At 36.4% G+C, this 19196-nt stretch overlaps 1 protein-coding gene across 1 annotated transcript in view; it reads right to left on the bottom strand.

Moving 5' to 3' along the window:
• Positions 1–19196, bottom strand: part of SPAG17 (sperm associated antigen 17) — a 226243-nt gene that overhangs the window by 82870 nt on the left and 124177 nt on the right. Inside the window, exons 21-24 of the mRNA XM_032419281.1 lie at positions 8794–9033; positions 7686–7797; positions 5679–5837; positions 4359–4472 (exon numbers count right to left, since the gene is read on the bottom strand). Of these exons, the coding sequence (XP_032275172.1) occupies positions 4359–4472; positions 5679–5837; positions 7686–7797; positions 8794–9033 (625 nt within the window). The remainder of the gene's footprint in view (positions 1–4358; positions 4473–5678; positions 5838–7685; positions 7798–8793; positions 9034–19196) is intronic.

Here is a 19196-nt window from a genome sequence, read left to right as displayed (position 1 = left end):
TCCTGGAGACATATAAACTACCAAAACTGAAACAGGAAGAAATAGAAAACCTGAACAGACCCACAACCAGCAAGGAAATTGAAGCTGTAATCAAAAATCTCCCAACAAACAAGAGTGCAGGGCTGGATGGCTTCCCAGGGGAATTCTACCAAACATTTCAAGAAGAATTAATACCTATTCTTCTGAAGCTCTTTCAAAAACTAGAAATGGGTGGAAAATTTCCAAACTCATTCTCTGAGGCCAGCATTACCTTGATCCCAAAACCAGACAAAGACCCCACAAAAAGGAGAATTACAGACCAATATCCCTGATGAGCATGGATGTCAAAATTCTCACCAAGATACTAGCTAATAGGATCCAACAGTACATGAAAAGGATTATTCACCACAACCAAGTAGGATTTATTCCTGGGCTGCAAAGGTGGTTCAACATCTGCAAATCAATCAATGTGATACACTACATAAATAAAGAAAGGACAAGAAGCATATGATCCTCTCAATAGATACAGAAAAAGCATTTGACAAAGTACAGCATTCTTTCTTCATTAAAACTCTTCATAATGTAGGGATAGAGGGTACATACCTCAATATCATAAAAGCCATCTATGAAAAGCCCACAGTGAATACCATTCTCAATGGGGAAAAACTGAGAGCTTTTCCCCTAAGCTCAGGAACCCGACAGGGATGCCCACTCTCACCATTGCTGTTCAACATAGCACTAGATGTCCTAGCCTCTGCAATCAGACAACAAAAAGCAATAAAAGGCATCCAAATCAGCAAAGAAGAAGTCAAACTCTCACTCTTTGCAGACGACATGATACTCTTTGTGGAAAACCCAAAAGACTCCACCCCAAAATTGCTAGAACTCATACAGGAATTCAGCAAAGTGGAAGGATATAAATTCAATGCACAGAAATCAGTTGAATTTCTATACACGAACAACGAGACCAAAAAAAAGAGAAATTAAGGAGTAGATCCCATTTACAATTGCACCCAAAACTATAAGATACCTAGGAATAAACCTCACCAAAAAGACAAATGTTCTGTACTGAGGAAACTCAAAATGGATGACAGACCTCAATGTGAGACAGGAATCCATCAAAATCCTAGAGGAGAACAGGCAGAACAATTTGGCCATTGTTGATAATGCTGCTATACACATTCCTAGGTATCTTATGGTTTTTGGTGCAATTGTACATGGGACCGATTCCTTGATTTCTCTTTCTGCTGATTCATCATTAGTGTATAGAAATGCAACAGATTTCTCCACATTGCTTTTGTATCCTGTGACATTACTGAATTCATTTATTAGTTCTAACCATTTTTTGGTGGTCTTTTGTGTTTTCTGTGTAGAGTATCATCTCATCTGCAAATAGTGAAAATTTTACTTATCTTTGCCAATGTGGATGCCTTTAATTTAATTTATTTATTTCACCAAGTATTTATTAATTTACTTATTTTTGTTTCAAGTTTTTATTTAAATTTCAGTTAGCTAACATATAATATAATATTAGTTTCAGGAGTAGAATTTAGTGATTCATCAGTTACCAGTAACACCCAGTGCTCATCACAAGTGCCCTCCTTAATACCTATCACCCATTTAGCCCACCCTCCTGCCCACCTCCCCTCTAGCAACCCTCAGTTTGCTCTCTATAGTTAAGAGTCTGTTTTATGGTTTGCCTCTTTTTTATTTTCCCCTATGTTCATCTGTTTTGTTTCTTAAATTCCACATATGAGTGAAATCATGGTATTTTTCTCCAACTGATTTATTTTACTTAGCATTATACTCTCTAGCTCCATTCATGTTGCTGCAAATGGTGAGACTTCATTCTTTTTATTTTTATGTTATTATGCAATTATTCCATTTAAAACAAAAATAAATCAAATAAATATGTATCAAACAAATATATATATATATACATATATATATATATATCACATCTTATTTATTCATTCTTCTATTGATGGACACTTGAGCTGCTTCCATAATTTGGCTATTGTAAATAATGCTGCAATAAGCATATGGTTGTTTATATCTTTCCAAATTAGTGGTTTAGTATTCTTTGGGTAAATACCTGAAAAATTGCTGGATCATAGGGTAATTCTATTTTTAACTTCTTGAGGAACCTCCATACTGTTTTCCAGAGTGGCTGCACCAGTTTGGATTCCCACCAACAGTGTAAGAGGGTTCCCCTATCTCTGCATCCTCACCAGCATCTGTTGTTTTCTCCGCTATTAATTTCAGCCATTCTGACAGGTGTGAGGTGACATCTCATTGTAGTTTTGACTTGTTTTTCCCTGATGATGAGTGACGTTGAGCATCTTTTCATGTATCTTTTAGCCATCTGAATGTCTTCGTTGGAAAAATGTCTATTCATGTCTCCTGCCCATTTCTTAACTGGATTATTTGTTTTTTGGGTGTTGAGTTTGATAAGTTCTTTATAGATTTTGGATACTAGCCCTTTATCAGATATGTCATTTGCAAATATCTTCTCCCATTCTGTCAGTTGCCTTGTAGTTTTGTTGATCATTTCCTCTGCTGTGCAAAAGCTTTTTATCTGGATGAAGTCCCAATAGTTCATTTTTACTTTTGTTTCCGTTGCCTCTGGAGACGTGTCTAGTAAGAAGTTGCTATGGCTGATGTTGAAGATGTTTCTGCCTGAGTTCTTCTCTAGGATTTTGATAGTTTTCTGTCTCACATTTAGGTATTCCACTGATTTTGAATTTATTTTTGTGTATGGTGTAAGAAAGGGGTTGATTTTCATTCTTTTGCATGTTGCTGTCCAGTTTCCCCAGCACCATTTGTTGAAGAGACTGTCTTTTTCCCATTAGATAGTCTTTCCTGCATTGTCTAAGAATAGTTGTGCATCCATATCTTAGTTTTCTATTCTGTTCCACTGATATATGTGTCTATTTTTTTGTGCCAGTACCATACTGTCTTGATGGCTACAGCTTTGTAATATAACTTGAAGTCTGGAATTGTGATGCCTCCAGCTTTGCTGTTCTTTTCAAGATTGCTTTGGCTATTTGGGGTCTTTTGTGGTTCCATACAAATTTTAGGATTGTTTGTGCTAGCTGTGTGAAAATGCTTTAGGTATTTTGATAGGGATTGCCTTAAATGTGTAGATTGCTTTAGGTAGTATAAACATTTTAACAACAGTTGTTCTTCCAATCATGAGCATTGGAATGCCTTTCTATTTCTTTTGCATTATAAATATTTTCAAATGCAGTACTTATAAATGTGAAATTAGGAACATTTGTATTAAATGGAATAATTGTGTAATAACTTAAGGATTAAATCAAGAATAAGGAAATCACTGAGGAAATAGCAGCAATATAGTTGATAGAGAGTAGAATGTAAATATCTTAATCTGAAATCATGATAAGCTATGTTCAGAAGGGATAGGATTTTTTTAGTGAATGTGTGTGATAATGGATTTAACACATAATTTGTTAGGCAGAGAATGACTTCAAGTGCTGGCTTAGAAAAAAACAAATATAAAATTAAAAGACAAAACCTCAAATAAAGCAAAAATACTAACAAATCCAATGGGCTCTCTAACTCACTAGAGTACTACAATGTTTTGCACAAAGTAAGAAAAAGATTATAATGACCCAATGGAATGATGTTTCTGCAGAAAAGGAGCTACATTGTAAGGCAGACAGTTGGAGCACCATGATCTACACATAGTTTGAAGGCTATATAGCATAGAGATTATATTTGATTTTGTAAAGCTTTTTTTTTAATGTGTGTGCTTATATCCCTGTAAAATGCATGGGAACCCACAAAATTTCCGAATTGGCTCTTGGTTAAATGACATATTATTTTATGGTTTGTAAGGAAATAGCTTCCAGTTGGAGAATTTGTTCATTAAAGGTGGGGTAAAGATATCCTTCAAGATGTCCAGTGAATGGCTCCTTTAAGACTGTTAAGTTCTGAAGCACACTGAGCAGTTCCACAATCATAGGATTCATAAAAATACCATTATGTGGAAATCCAAGAGGATTCCTTGAGAAATCATGCTTTTTTTCGGCGCCAGCTAACAGACTTATTTGCTAGTTAACAAGGATAACTGAAATATATATAATTTTATATGTATATGTGATTATATGTAAAATGATATATATGATAAATCCTGTTTCAAATGTCAAAGCACTGTTATTTTCTATGTGTAAGTGATTATATATGTACATATATGTAAACACACACATGTATGTACACACTCACACATATATTCCCACCTTCCAGGAAAAGAGGGGCATTAAATCAAAATGTGTTTATCAACACGTGAGCATATTGAGGATGGGCAGATGCCCTTGGTCATGGGACAGTTAGCCTTGCTGTTGTGCTTATTTTACCTGGGGCCATTCCACTTGGTCCATAGTAACTTATTGAGAGGCAGATCCCATTTTCTAAGGTGGCAGAAAAAGATCCAAACTTGCTGACCGCTTTATTATCTGCGTCTGATTTTTCTAAAAGACAAATTCAAATTAAGGACATTTCCATTTTATTAAAAAGAAATGTAAGCAAAACAGTGAAAAGTGGAAATCACGTAGATAAAAACATGGATATGATTAATTAAATTATTGATATGTATGTATGTACTAATGAATTATTATGAAATCATTAGAAAACTTTGTTTTCAAAGAATATTTAATGAATAGGAAAATGTTCATGATGATAAAGTAAGAAATACACTGCAATAGAGGCTACTGCTGGGGTGGTAGAATTAGGGGCAACTGTCATCTTCTTTAAATATTCTTATATTTCCTAATTTTTTATAATAAACCACATATTCTTTTATCAAACAAAACAAAGAAAAGTAACTTAAAAATTTCTGTTTTAAGTTCTTGGGTACATTCAAGCTTGTCAAACACTGTGCTCTTGAGTTTGGAAAATACTGGGGCCATAACTGAATTTATTAGTAAGATTTAGTTATTTATCTTATTACTAATTCGAGTTTAAAACATCTTATTAATTAACTCTTCTCCTTTTGCAGGTATAACCCATGTCACATTGGGCAGAGAGCATTGTTTCTCCAGGTGGTATTTCCTGGAGATGTTAAATAGTGTTATCAGGAAGTTTCATGGTGTATAATCAATGGACATCCACCTGGAGTTCTCATCTACTAGCAGGTAGAGACTATCAAGACTAAATGTAGGATTTTTCTCTTGTCCTTGCAACCTAAGAAATTTGAAAGCATGGGGAGAACTAAGTGATAGAGCACAGAAGGAAACCCCAGCATTTGTAGTGAATATTGGAGAAAAGTTAAAACTTCAGTAGAAATCAATTAATGCAGACCTGAGTGCTAGAGACTGCACTTGATGCAAGTTGTATAAAACAAAATTCGGGCCAGAATGAACATTGCAAACACAATGTTGCTACGTAAATGTAGCCAGCTACAGACTCTGTATGACAACTGGAATCAAGAGCTGGGCATCCAGAGAGGGCAAAACCAAGTTAGCAGTCCACTATACATGTGCTGTGTATACAATGTAGGTACACATTACCTTAGGGAAAATGTATATAAGCAGAATGGCTAAACACTTTCCTTACCATCTGGAAAAATGACCCTAGTTGCTAAGTGGAAGTGATGCATGTGTGTTGCTGTCAGATGGATGGGTTTGACACATTGCTGAAATATTAACCTCCACTGACACAGAGATGCAGCTGCTTACCTGTTTCAAGATTTTGCTCTTCCTCTCTTTTTTCTTTCTCATCTTCTGAAGAACAATCCTCTTCTTTTTTTTCCTTTTTCACAATTTTCTTAGGGTCTTTTAAATGAATTATAAAAGTGTGCTTGTCCTTTTTCACTGTCACCTTGATAAAAGTTGGCCCTGGGGAAAATCATGGGACAGAAGATGGGCTGCTGCTGATGCCCCATTAAGGTCCTTTACAAGACATCTAAATAATGCAGCATAGAATGTAAATAAGGGCATGGAAACATTTATGGACATCACTATTTTACAAAAAGATGCCTAAAGGAATAAAGTGATGGTGGAATCCCAGAAATAAATGGCAGGTAGATCAGGGAGATGTTTGCAGACTTTCTAATCAAATTACAGAAGAGAAAATACACTGGTTGAGGCTGATGTACACCTATACTCAACTTGATGATTAATAACACGAGTTAGTTGATGCAAAAGGGTTTTACAGCTTTTAAAGAATTACATCAATGTTAATTATAGTAGTTGTTATTGTTAGTAGCAGCAAATCAGAATTTTCCAAATGGCACATTCCCTCTTCTAGTGTTCTGACTCATTTTTTGTCTCCTTTCTCAGCTTTTCTCTTTTTTTATCCAGCTTATTCTTCTCAACTTTGATTGAGCTATCTTCTGTCAAAAATTGATAGGATTAGGATGAAAATACTGCACTTACTGTGACTCACCTGAAACAAATAAACATGTGCATATATAAATTTCGATAAGTGCAAGGAATAGTCATGGAAAATAGAACATAGCATTATAAAACTTGAGTCCAGTAGTTTTCTCAATTATGTGATTCTGAGCTCCATTTTTAATTACTATTAATTGTACCCTATACCCAAGGATGATATTAAAAATATCAAATATGAAAACATATAAATAAATATGTATACCTATACATTAATAACAATCCCTGTCATGTTTTAAATAAACAAACCTTATATAATAAAATGGTCTGACATTTGATGTAAGTTGCACCACCAACCATTGTTTAAATAATTTGAATGACTTTCAGGCCTTTTTATTTAAAAAATTATTGATGTGACCTTTTGTTTGATGTGGCAGTTACTACCTAATGGTGCTTCCACTTGAGCCATGATTTCACATAGGGAACAGCATCTAACTTTTGCAATGACTTCCTTATTAAATTGATAGTTATTAGATGACAAGAAAGAAAGAAGAAAAGAGAGAGGGATTGAGAGAGAGAGGTAGGGTGTCAGGCAGAGTGTGGGGGTAGGAGGAGCCTGTGTTGCTTCTTGCTGGGGTATATAACCTTGTGGACATTAAATAGGGCCCTGCTCAAATTCCCTCCACACTGACCACCTCACAGCTCTCAGAGACAATAAACTATCAAATAAAGCCCAGGTTCTCAAATCCACCTGAGAGATCTTTAAAGCACAGTGAAAAGATAGGCCCTGCTAAATCTGCTTCTTGGGAAGAGTTATACATTTCCTTTAGGGGTTTTCCAGACTAGGTCCTCCTCACTGCATCCCTAAGGCTCCTCTCCCACTCAAAGACTTCTGAATCCAAAAGCAACTTCTCTGTAGCAAAAATAACTGGACCTTGGCAGCAGAACCCCAAGCTCTATGCTCCAGAGCCCAAACTAGAAATTTGTTCTCAACTCACAGTATGTGCTTGGTTTCTGAGATAACACTATGTGCTGTAATTAATATTACTAATTAATTATTTGCTTATTGTGGTTACTATTATAATATCTCCAAATCGTATAGAAATATTTTAAGATTTTAACAACTAGAATGTTCATAAGAGTGTGTCCCAGGTAAACTCTCAGCTGGCTTGTGCCCTGCGGTCAATTATAACAGAAGCATGTGAGGTCTGGAAATGCTGACTGTGGTGTATAATAAACAAAAGTGGGCACATTACCACTCTCACCTATCATACCCAAGGGTACAAGGCCCCAAGTTGATCTGAAATGGGTTAGTATCTTCCAAGCTATTAACCAGCTGCATTCAAAATGTACCTTTTTCAAATGTTGTTTTCTCTACTTCAATCTGCCCTCCATCCGAAGGATACAGATAAGAATTTGTTCCTGAGATTTGGATGGGTATATCTCCCATATTATATCCACGAAACTAGAAGGGAAAACATCAGGCTTTGAGTGTGGAACTGCAATTGACAAAAATCAACTCATCAGTGTGAGCCAGTTAAAGTTGCTATCAGCTTAATTTCTGCAAAATGAATGTCTGTCACTTTGTAGACTCACAGGACAGTGTCCACATTACCTTTAGCACCTCCTGTGATATTATAAGGACAAGCAGGATTAAAGGAGGCCCATGATTTTAAAATCTGTTCACTGGAGCACCCTTACAGCTAGTGCAGATCAAATCACTATACTATTGAAAAGCAGTGGGAGAAGAAATCAATTTCTCTTTCACTGGCTATTAATATTCTGTTTAAAGTGAACTGATATACTGTGGAATATTGACACTTTGTACTTTTTTCTTGACACTTTATCCTTCAGGAAGTCATATGGTAAAGACATTTTTTGCTAAGTGTTGCTGATAGAGCTCCAAGTAATTGTGATGCATGCTAAGGCTTGAGAAGTGGCTTAGAGTAACAGCTAGAAAGGACAAGGGCTGTTAGATTTCTGTCCATCTCTTTCCCATTAGGTTTTCCTCATAAGACTGCCTAAGGGACAGACTGGCAAAGGGAAGATTTTACCAAAGCCTACAAGCAAAATACATGGGTGCCTACTCAGCAAGGCCTGTCATCTGAGACAAATACAGCCAAACTTTGTGTTCACTTTGATCTTTCACAGTTGCTTTATTTACATTAACCTAAATGAATGCTTTTGTGTCAAATCTCCATTTTCCTGCCCTTAGTAACCTAGTTTCATGGCACTCAAGACAAGCTGACCTGAGGGTATTCCCATCTTGGTGACTGGCTACATAGAAAGTCCTAGGTATAAGAAGGTAGAGTACAGGTCTGAGATCATCTATGCTAGAAAAAACTCCAAGGCCTTCTGTGATGTCAGTGAAGACTGGGAACCTTGTGTTTCCACAGAAGCTGTGTTTCTCCCAAAACAATTAGTAAGAACCCAAAGAGGCTTTTTAGAACACTGATTTTACCGGATAAATGATCTCAGGTTCCGGTTGCTGGAGGGACTCCTCTGCTATTTCTGGAATCCTCATTTGTTCTTCTTTAGTTTTCTCCTTCAAAATAGATTTTTTCTTCAAAGGCTTACTCTCTTCTTTCTCTACCTTTTCCTTGCCTTTCTTTTTACCAGTTTCCTTACTCTTCTTTTCTGCTTTTTTTTCTTCCTTTAAGCGCTCTTCTTCTGCTAATCGATCTTGTTCTTCTTTCCATGCCTATAAACACATTTAAAAAAATTAACAGGATTTCGAAACAAATTAGATCCCATTCAGGTTCATTTTGGAGAAAACTTCACATGATTTTTTGTGAGTTGTATCTCTGACAAATTAAGATACTGAGCTAGAAACCTTGGAGTTACCCTTGATTCTCTTCTTTCACCCAACTTCTGTGTACCACACTCTGCCAAAGCTCTTCAGAGATTTTTCTTTACTCAGCTGCCTCTCTCATGTTCTGTTGCACTTTTCTTTAATTCAGGTCTTCTCATCTTTATCCTGAACTATTACATCAGCCTCTTAGCTGGTCTCCCTGCTTCCTATACTTTTCCACATGAACCAATCCCCAATTTAGGTCCTGGTTAATTCAGCAGTATGGTGGACCAGATGTTCAAAGAAACATTCCTGGCATAAAATATTTCAAAATTGATAGATAAAATGTAAAAATCATCATTGTAAAGCATAGCAGGGCTGGCAACAAAGTAAAAGGTATGAGAAAGCACTAGTCTAGTGAGGAACATGAGTACTCAGGACAGAAGTTTCCAAGGACTATATGCCCATCCCTGGCAGCCTATAACTGAAGTTTTAATAGGTTATAGGGACTAGAGCAATAACCTGGGAGATCAGATCAAAGATATCTGAATAGAGCAGGAATTTTAAAAAATGACACCTTCATTGGGTGAACTAAAAAAATATCTTTCCCTATAGAGGAAGACCATTAATTCTAGCTTGCTTCTTTGGCCCTGTGTTAAAGGTGAGGAGGGGTGGGGGGAGTCTCCCCTGAGAACTAATGACAAGGCTGTCCTCACATAGATTTGTGGCCAAAATATACATTACCTTAAAAATGTATTCTAAAAATGTTGTGGGTGGATATGGGCTCACAAATGAAAATCACAAAACATGCAGAAGTAAGCCAAAAGCAAGAATCTGAAGAAGAAACTTTCTGTGAAAACACATCTGCAAAGACTGAAGATATTGGAATTATCAAATAGAGGATATAAAATAAGTATTTTAATCTGCTTAATCTTTAATTTGCTTAAAGAGAAAGAAGGATCCAAAGTATAAATAGGAAATAAAAAGTATCAAAAATAAGAAGGTGAGTTTGAAAGCTCTGTTAGAAATGAAATAGAACTTTAGAAAAGGCAGCATTTTAAGATTATGGCTGAGCCATTTCCAGAGTTGATGAAAGACATGGATCCTAACATTCAGGAAGGCCAATGAGTTAAAAGCAGGAAGTAACAGTGGTGTGCTGATTTTGAAATAAGTCAATCAGAGAAAGACAAATATCATATGATTTCACTCATATGTGGAATTTAAGAAACAAAACAGATGAACATAGGGGAAGGGAAGGAAAAATAAAATAAGAGAAAGACCGAGAGGGAGGCAAACCATAAGAGACTTTTAACTATAGGGAACAAGCTGACAGTTGCTGGAGGGTTGCTATGTGGGGGCATGGGGAATGGGCATTACCTGGGTGATGGGCATTAAGGAGGGCATTTGAAGTAATGAGCACTGAGTATTGTATGCAGCTGATGAATCACTGAATTCTACCTCTGAAACTAATAATAGAGTATATATTAATTAAATTGAATTTAAATAAAAAATTAAAAACAAAAAACAGTTGTGTGCTGGACCTAGATCATGTTGACTTGAAAGAGTTTATTGTTAAATTTTCCAGAATTTTATAATAATTTAAAAAAATTAGATTATATAAATGCACAATCAAATAACATTAAAAACAAAGACATTAAATACTCAAAACTTACCACCTTCCTAATTATTTTGTTACATTCACTATTATCTATGTTCTTGAGGTTATTTATATGAATTGTAGCTGTATCATAGAAATACAATATAATGGTGTACTACTGCATATTGCTTCCAATTCTGCATTCAGTGATGTCATATTAATAGCCTGAATACAGCCATAATGGGCATTTTTACACTACACATATCAGCAAATGCTACAAATCAGGGACCAACTCACTGTTGGTTATCTAAACTTATGAAAGTGGTGAGAAAATGTTAATAATGCAGATTAAATTTAAAAGTGTCATGTTTGGAGTTGTTATTTTGTAACTAGTTAAAAATCTAGCTTATACTCCCTGTTTACAAGAGATGCTTAAAATATAAACACACAGGAAGGTGAAAATAAAGAGATGTAATTTGCCAGTCAAATGCTATCTGATAGAAAGCATTTATCCCTTTGTTTCTCTTTATTAATTTTAGAATCAGTTTTCCAAGGTTCATAAAAACTCTGCTGGGATTTTGATAAGAATAACATTGAGTTTATAGTATATTTCATTTCCTAAATTGAATGTTCTCACCCATGACCATTGTATATTTTCTCACTTATTTAAGTGTTAAATGGCCTCAATAATATGTTTTAATTTTCTCCATAAAGATTTTGCTTATCTTTTATTATTTTTCTTCACACCTTATAGTTTGTATTGTTCTTGCAAATAATACTTGTTTTCTATTACATTTTCTATTTTTTCTTTTTAGATTTTTTTACTTATTTATTTGAGAGAGCAAGCACAAGCAGGGAGAGGGGCACAAGCAGGGGGGAGGGGCAGAGGGAGAGGGAGAAGCAGACTCCCCACTGAGCAGGGAGCCTGAGGCAGGGCTCCATCCCAGGACCAAGGGTTCATGACCTGAGTCAAAGGCAGATGCTTAACCGACTGAGCCACCCAGGTGCCCCTCTATTACATTTTCTAATTGGTTATTGCTGGAGAATAGGACCTCCAATGATTTTTTTCCATGTTGATCTTGTATACAGCGACCTTGCCAACTTCCCTAATTTATTTTATTTTTTATTTAAATTCAATTAGCCAACATAACATCATTAGTTTCAGATGTAGAATTCAGTAATTCATTAGTTGCACATAACACCCAGTGCTCATCACATCATATGCCCTCCTTTTTTTTTTTTTTTTTTTTTTTAAAGATTTTATTTATTTATTTATTTGAGAGAAAGAGAGAGAGAAACAGCATGAGAGGGGAGAGGGTCAGAGGGAGAAGCAGGCTCCCTGCTCAGCCGGGAGCCCGATGTGGGACTCGATCCCAGGACTCCAGGACCATGACCTGAGCCGAAGGCAGTCGCTTAACCAACTGAGCCACCCAGGCGCCCTCATATGCCCTCCTTAATACCCATCACCCAGTTACTCCATCCCCCCACTCACCTCCCCTCCAGCAACCCTCAGTTTCTTTTCCATAGTTAAGAGTCTCTCATTGTTTGTCTCCCTCTCTGATTTCTTCCCATTTGTTTTTCCCTCCAATCCTCTATGATCCTCTGCACTGTTTCTTATATTCCTCATATAAGTGAAACCATATGATAATTGTCTTTCTCTGATTGACTTAATTCTCTCAACATAATACCCCCTAGTTCCATCCATATCAATGTAAATAGTAAGATTTCATCCTTTCTGATGGCTGAATAATATTCAACTGTATGTATATACCACATCTTCTTTATCCATTCATCTGTTGATGGACATCTGGGCTCTTTCCATAGTTTGGCTATAGTGGACATTGTTGCTATAAACATTGGGATGCAAGTGCCCCTTCGGATCACTACATTTGTATCTTTGGGGCAAAGAGCCAGTAGTGAGATTGCTGGGTCATAGGGTAACTCTATTTTCAACTTTTTGAGGAACCTCCATACTGTTTTCCAGAGTGGCTACACCAGCTTGCATTCCCACCAACAGTGTGAGAGGGTTCCCCTATCTCCCCATCCTCACCAACATCTGTCCTTTCCTGACTTGTTCATTTTAGCCATTCTGACTGGTGTGAGGTGGTATCTCATTGTGGTTTTGATTTGTATTTCCCTGATGCCAAGTGACGCTGAGCATTTTTTCAAGTGTCTGTTGGCCATTTGGATGTCTTCTTTGGAGAAATGTCTGTTCATGTCTTCTGCCCATTTCTTGATTGGATCATTTGTTCTTTGGGTGTTGAGTTTGATAAGTTCTTTACAGATCTTGGATACTAGCCCTTTACCTGATATGTCATTTGCAAATATCTTCTCCCATTCTGTCAGTTGCCTTTTATTTTGTTGACTGTTTCCTTTGCTATGCAAAAGCTTCTTATCTTGATGAAGTCCCAATAGTTCATTTTTACTTTTGTTTCACTTGCCTTTGTAGAAGTTTCTAGCAGGAAATTGCTCCGGCCAAGGTCAAAGAGGTTGCTGCCTGTGTTCTTCTCTAGGATTTTAATGGATTCGTGTCTCACATTTAGGTCTTTCATTCATTTTGAGTCTATTTTTGTGTATGGCATAAGGAAATGTTCCAGTTTCATTCTTCTGCATGTGGCTATCCAATTTTTCCAACACGATTTGTTGAAGAGACTGTCTTTTTTCCATTGGATATTCTTTCCTGGTTTGTAAAAAATTAGTTGACCATAGAGTTGAGGGTCCATTTCTGGGCTCTCTATTCTGTTCCATTGATCTATGTGTCTGTTTTTGTACCAGTGTCATACTATCTTGATTACAGCTTGGTAATAGAGCTTGAAGTCCGGGACTGTGATACCACAAGCTTTGGTTTTCTTTTTCAACATTCCTCTGGCTATTCAGGGTCTTTTCTGGTTCCATACAAATTTTAGGATTATTTGTTCCAGTTCTGTGAAAAATGGTGTTCTTTTGATAGGGATTGTATTGGATGTATAGATTGCTCTGGGTAGCACAGACATTTTAACAATATTTATTCTTCCATTCCATGAGCATGGAATGTTTTTCTATTTCTTTGTGTCTTCCTCAATTTTTTTGTAAGTGTTCTGTAGTTTTCAGAGTACAGATCCTTTACCTCTTTGGTTAGATTTATTCCTAAGTATCATATGTTTTTTGGTGCAATTATAAATGGGATCAACTCCTTAATTTCTCTTTCTTCTGTCTCATTGTTTGCGTATAGAAATGCCACTGATTTTTGTGTATTGATTTTATATCCTGCCACTTTGCTGAATTCCTGTATGAGTTCTAGCAATTTTGGGGTGGAGTCTTTTGGGTTTTCCACATAAAGTATCATTCATCTTCAAAGAGTGAGAGTTTGACTTCTTCTTTGCCAATTTGAATACCTTTTCTTTTTGTTTTCTGATTGCCGATGCTAGGACTTCTAGTACTATGTTGAACAGCAATGGTGAGAGTGGGCATCCCTGTCGGGTTCCTGAGCTTAATGGAAAAGCTCTCAGTTTTTCCCCATTGAGAATGGTATTCACTGTGGGCTTTTCATAGATGGCTTTTATGATATTGAGGTATGTATCCTCTATCCCTACATTATGAAGAGTTTTAATGAAGAAAAAATGCTGTACTTTGTCAAATGCTTTTTCTGTATCTATTGAGAGGATCATATACTTCTTGTCCTTTATTTCTGTGCTGTATCACATTGATTGATTTGCAGATGTTGAACCACCTTTGCAGCCCAGGAATAAATCCTACTTGGTTGTGGTGAATAATCCTTTTCATGTACTGTTGGATCCTATTAGCTAGTATCTTGGTGAGAATTTTGACATCCATGCTCATCAGGGATATTGGTCTGTAATTCTCCTTTTTGTGGGGTCTTTGTCTGGTTTTGGGATCAAGGTAATGCTGGCCTCAGAGAATGAGTTTGGAAATTTTCCACCCATTTCTAGTTTTTGAAAGAGCTTCAGAAGAATAGGTATTAATTCTTCTTGAAATGTTTGGTAGAATTCCCCTGGGAAGCCATCCAGCCCTGCACTCTTGTTTGTTGGGAGATTTTTGATTACAGCTTCAATTTCCTTGCTGGTTGTGGGTCTGTTCAGGTTTTCTATTTCTTCCTGTTTCAGTTTTGGTAGTTTATATGTCTCCAGGAATGCATCCATTTCTTCCAGATTGCCTAATTTGTTGGCATATATTTACTCATAATATGTTGTCATAATTGTTTGTATTTCTGTGGTGTTTGTTGTGATCTCTCCTCTTTCATACATGATTTTATTAATTTGGGTCCTTTCTCTTTTCTTTTTGATAAGTCTGGCCAGGGTTTTATCTATCTTATCAGTCCTTTCAAAGAACCATTTCCTAGTTTCATTGATCTGTTCTACTGTTCTTTTGGATTCTATTTCATTGATTTCTGCTCTGATCTTTATTATTTCTCATACCCTGCTGGGTTTAGGCTTTATTTGCTATTCTTTCTCCAGCTCCTTTAGATGTAAGGTGGGGTTGTATATTTGAGACCTTTCTTGTTTTTTGAGAAAGTCTTGTATTGCTATGTATTTCCTTCTTAGGACCGCCTCTGCTGCATCCCAAAGATTTTGAACAGTTGTGTTTCCATTTTCATTTGTTTTTATGAATTTTTAAAATTCTTCTTTAATTTCCTGGTTGACCCATTCATTCTTTAGTAGGATGCTCTTTAGCCTCCATGGATTTGAATTCTTTCCATATTTCCTGTTGTGATTGAGTTCCAGTTTCAAAGTATTGTAGTCTGAAAATATGCAGGGAATTATCCCAATCTTTTGGTACCAGTTGAGACCTGATTTGTCACCCAGTATGTGACCTTTTCTGGAGAATGTTCCATGGTCACTCAAAAAGAGTGTTTATTCTGTTGCTTTAGGATGGAATGTTCTGAATGTATCTCTGAAGTCCATCTGGTCCAGTGTGTTATTCAAAGCCCTTTTTCCTTGTTGATCTTCTGCTTAGATGATCTGTCCATTGCAGTGAGTGTGGTGTTAAAGTCCCCTGCTATTATTGTATTATTATCAGGGTTTCTTTAATTTTGTTATTAATTGGCTTATATAACTGGCTTCTGAGAAGTTAGGAGCATAAATATTTATAATTGTTAAATCTTCTTGTTGAATAGACCCTTTAAGTATGATATAGTGTCCCTCTTCATCCCTTACTACAGTCTTTGGTTTGAAATCTAATTTGTCTGATATAAGGATTGCTAGCCCACCTTTCTTTTGATGTCCATTAGCATGATAAATGGTTCTCCACTCCTTCACTTTCAATCTGGAGGTGTCTTTTGGTCTAACATGAATCTCTTATAGACACCATATGGATGGGTCTTGCTTTTTTATCAAATCTGATACCCTGTGTCTTTTGATTGGGGCATTTAGGCCATTTACATTCAGAGTACTTATTGGAAGATATGAATTTAGTGCCATTGTATTACTTGAAAAGGAACTGTTAGTGTATATTGTCTCTGTTCCTTTCTGGTCTATGTTACTTTTGGGTTCTCTCTTTGTTTAGAGGATCCCCTTTCATATTTCTTGTAGGGGGTTTGGTGATCACAAATTCTTTTAGTTTCTGTTTGTCCTGGAAGATTTTTATCAGTCTTTCTATTTTGAATGACATACTAGCTGGATAAACTATTCTTGGCTGCATATTTTTCTCATTTAGTACCCTGAGTATATCATGCCAGTTCTTTTTGGCCTACCAGGACTCTGTGGAGAGGTCTGCTGGCAGTCTAATGTTTCTACCCTTGTAGGTTAAGGACCTCTTGTTTTGAGCTGCTTTCAGGATTTTCTCTTTATCTCTGAAATTTACAAGCTTCACTATAATATGTCGGGGTGTTGATTTATTTTTATTGATTTTGAGGGGGGTTTTCTGTGCCTCTTGGACTTGAATGCTTGTTTTCTTTCTCAGATTAGGGAAGTTCTCAGCTATGGTTTGCTCAAATATACCTTCTGTCCCTCTCTCTCTCTCATTCCTCTTACTCTTGGACCCCAATAATTCTAGTATTTTTTGCTTTATGGTATCACTCATTTCTCAAATGCTCCCTTCATGATCTAGTAGTTGTTTTTCTCTCTTTTCCTCAGCTTCCTTACTTTCCATCATTTTGTCTTCTATGTCACTGAATCTCTTTTCTGCCACATTTACCCTAGCTGTTAAGAGTGTCCACTTTAGAGTGCATCTTAGTTAAAGCATTTTTAATTTTGGCCTGATTAGATTTTAGTTCTCTTATTTCTGTAGTAAGGGATTCTCTAGTTATGCTTTTTTCAAGTCCAGCTAGTATCTTTATAATCATTTTGAATTCTAGTTCTGACATCTTAATTATATCCATATCAATTAAATCTATGGCAGAGAGTATTACCTCTGGTTCTTTCTTTTTTTGTGAACTTTGCTTTCTAGTTATTTTGTCCAGAGAAGAATATATGAATGAGTGAACAAAATAAAAAATATTAGCCATGACCCCAGCGAAATATACACTAGACAAATCCAAAGAGATAGGAAACCAAAAAAAAAAAAAAAAAAAAAAAGAAGGATATAAGAAAGAATATAATCTCACAGGTGGACAAAACAGGGTGATCCAGTTGGTCCTAGGTGTATTTTGGTCTATTAGAAGACATTAAATCCCAAAATTGTAAAGAAAGAAAAACTCATATATATATAACTCATATATATATATATATCTCATATATATAAATAACTCATATATATAAATATATATATAAAAACTCATATATATAAATAAAATTGAATACAGTGAAAGGAAGCAAAAAATGAAGAATATATCTATAAATTATAAATGTAAAAATGAAAATTTAGAAAAGACTTAAAAAAGAGTTGATAAAATAAGAAACTAGTTGGAAAGGAAAAATAAAGAAAAAGAATTTTAAATTGAACGACTAAAGAATCATGAGATGAAACCTTGAATTCTATATACTATTTTCCCCTAGTACAGGAGATTTCCATTCTGTGTGATCCATAAACTTGGTGTTAGCCTGATGTTCCTGCTGGTCTTCTGCAGGTGGGGTCTTTTGCCTTGATTCTCCGGTGTCTTTGCCTGGGTAGAGTTGCACTGCCCCTTGCCAGGGGGCCAGGCTCAGTGTAAGCTGCATCAGATTGCTCTATGTAGCTTTTGTTCCCTGAAGGCTTTCCCCTCAGCTTTAGAGGATGGAAAAAGAAATGGCAGCCACCCAATCTTCAGCCCCAGAGCTGAATTATCATGGCCCCCACACTTCAGTGCACCCTCAGGGAAAAGTACTCAATTACTTTTGTGTGTGCCAAACTCTGAAGACTCCTAAGGTGCAAACCTGCACCAATCCTCCCAGGTGGAGGAGGAGGGTCACTGTGGTTGCCTGATCCTGTGCACATCCATGCTGCTCCTCCAAGAGGAAGGAGGAGGTCCTCACAGCGGTTCTGCCACTTGCTGGGCCCCTCCTTGGAGAGCGGTTGCCCAATTGTGCTGGGGTTCACGGTTATGGCAACACTGAGCTGAGAGCCCACTCCCAGGCTCACTGAATGTAGTCTGCTTCCCTGCTCCAATGCTTGGGAACTTTGCCACAATCGGGCACCCCCATTCTTTCTGTGACCCTGGGGATCCTGAGACCACACTGTCCCACCTAGGATTCTGCTCTCCTTCACCACGTAAGCATCTTTCAGGCAGGGGCGTCCCTCACTGGAGCAGACTTTTAAGAGTTCCAGTTTTGTACTCCATTGCTATATCACTTTCCAGTAGCTGGCTTACAGAGGCTCCCTCTCCCTGCGGTTTGTCTTCCAGTATATCCCCTTAGATTCACTTCTCCACACCTCCTACCTTGCAGAAAGTGATCAATTTTCTATTTGCTGAATTGCAGCAATTCTTTTCTTAGATCTCAGGTTGAATTCACAGGTGTTCAGAATAATTTGATAGATATCTAGCTGAATTCAAGGGACCAGATGAAACTATGGTCCCCTACTCTTTCTGCCATCTTCCCTCCTCCAAGTAAAAACCCTTCCTTAATTTATTTTCAAGCCAAGCTAACCTTAATACTGATTCTTGTTAATAACAATGTGAAAGTCTATAGACTAATTTCATTTATCATGGACACAAAAAATCTAGATAAAATAGTATCAGACCAAACCCAGTTGTTTAGTAAAATAATAACATACCATGAAAAAAAAGTGTTATAATTCTTAATCTATAATGTGCATAAAAGTGGTTCTAGGAGCTTATTAAAAATTAAAATTCCTAAATTCTACTCAAAAAGATGCAATTAAGATGGAGTAAAAGTATCTGTATTTTAAGTCTCTCTTCTCCCCAGAGACCCCTAGGCAATTATAAATATGTCATTATGTGGGATGAGGACAAAATTTTAGGAAATATTGAAGAGGAGTTTGCTTTAAAAATGCAAAGTTTATTCATATTGTTAAATAAATCTCCATAATTCAATATATTAATAAAATAAAGGAGGAAAACCAACATACATTTTTAAAATTTAATAAAATTAAGCAGCAACAA

The sequence above is a fragment of the Phoca vitulina genome, unplaced genomic scaffold (genome assembly GCF_004348235.1).
Source record: "Phoca vitulina isolate PV1807 unplaced genomic scaffold, GSC_HSeal_1.0 scaffold2, whole genome shotgun sequence".
NCBI lineage: Eukaryota > Metazoa > Chordata > Mammalia > Carnivora > Phocidae > Phoca > Phoca vitulina.
This window is presented reverse-complemented; position numbering and strand designations above follow the sequence as displayed.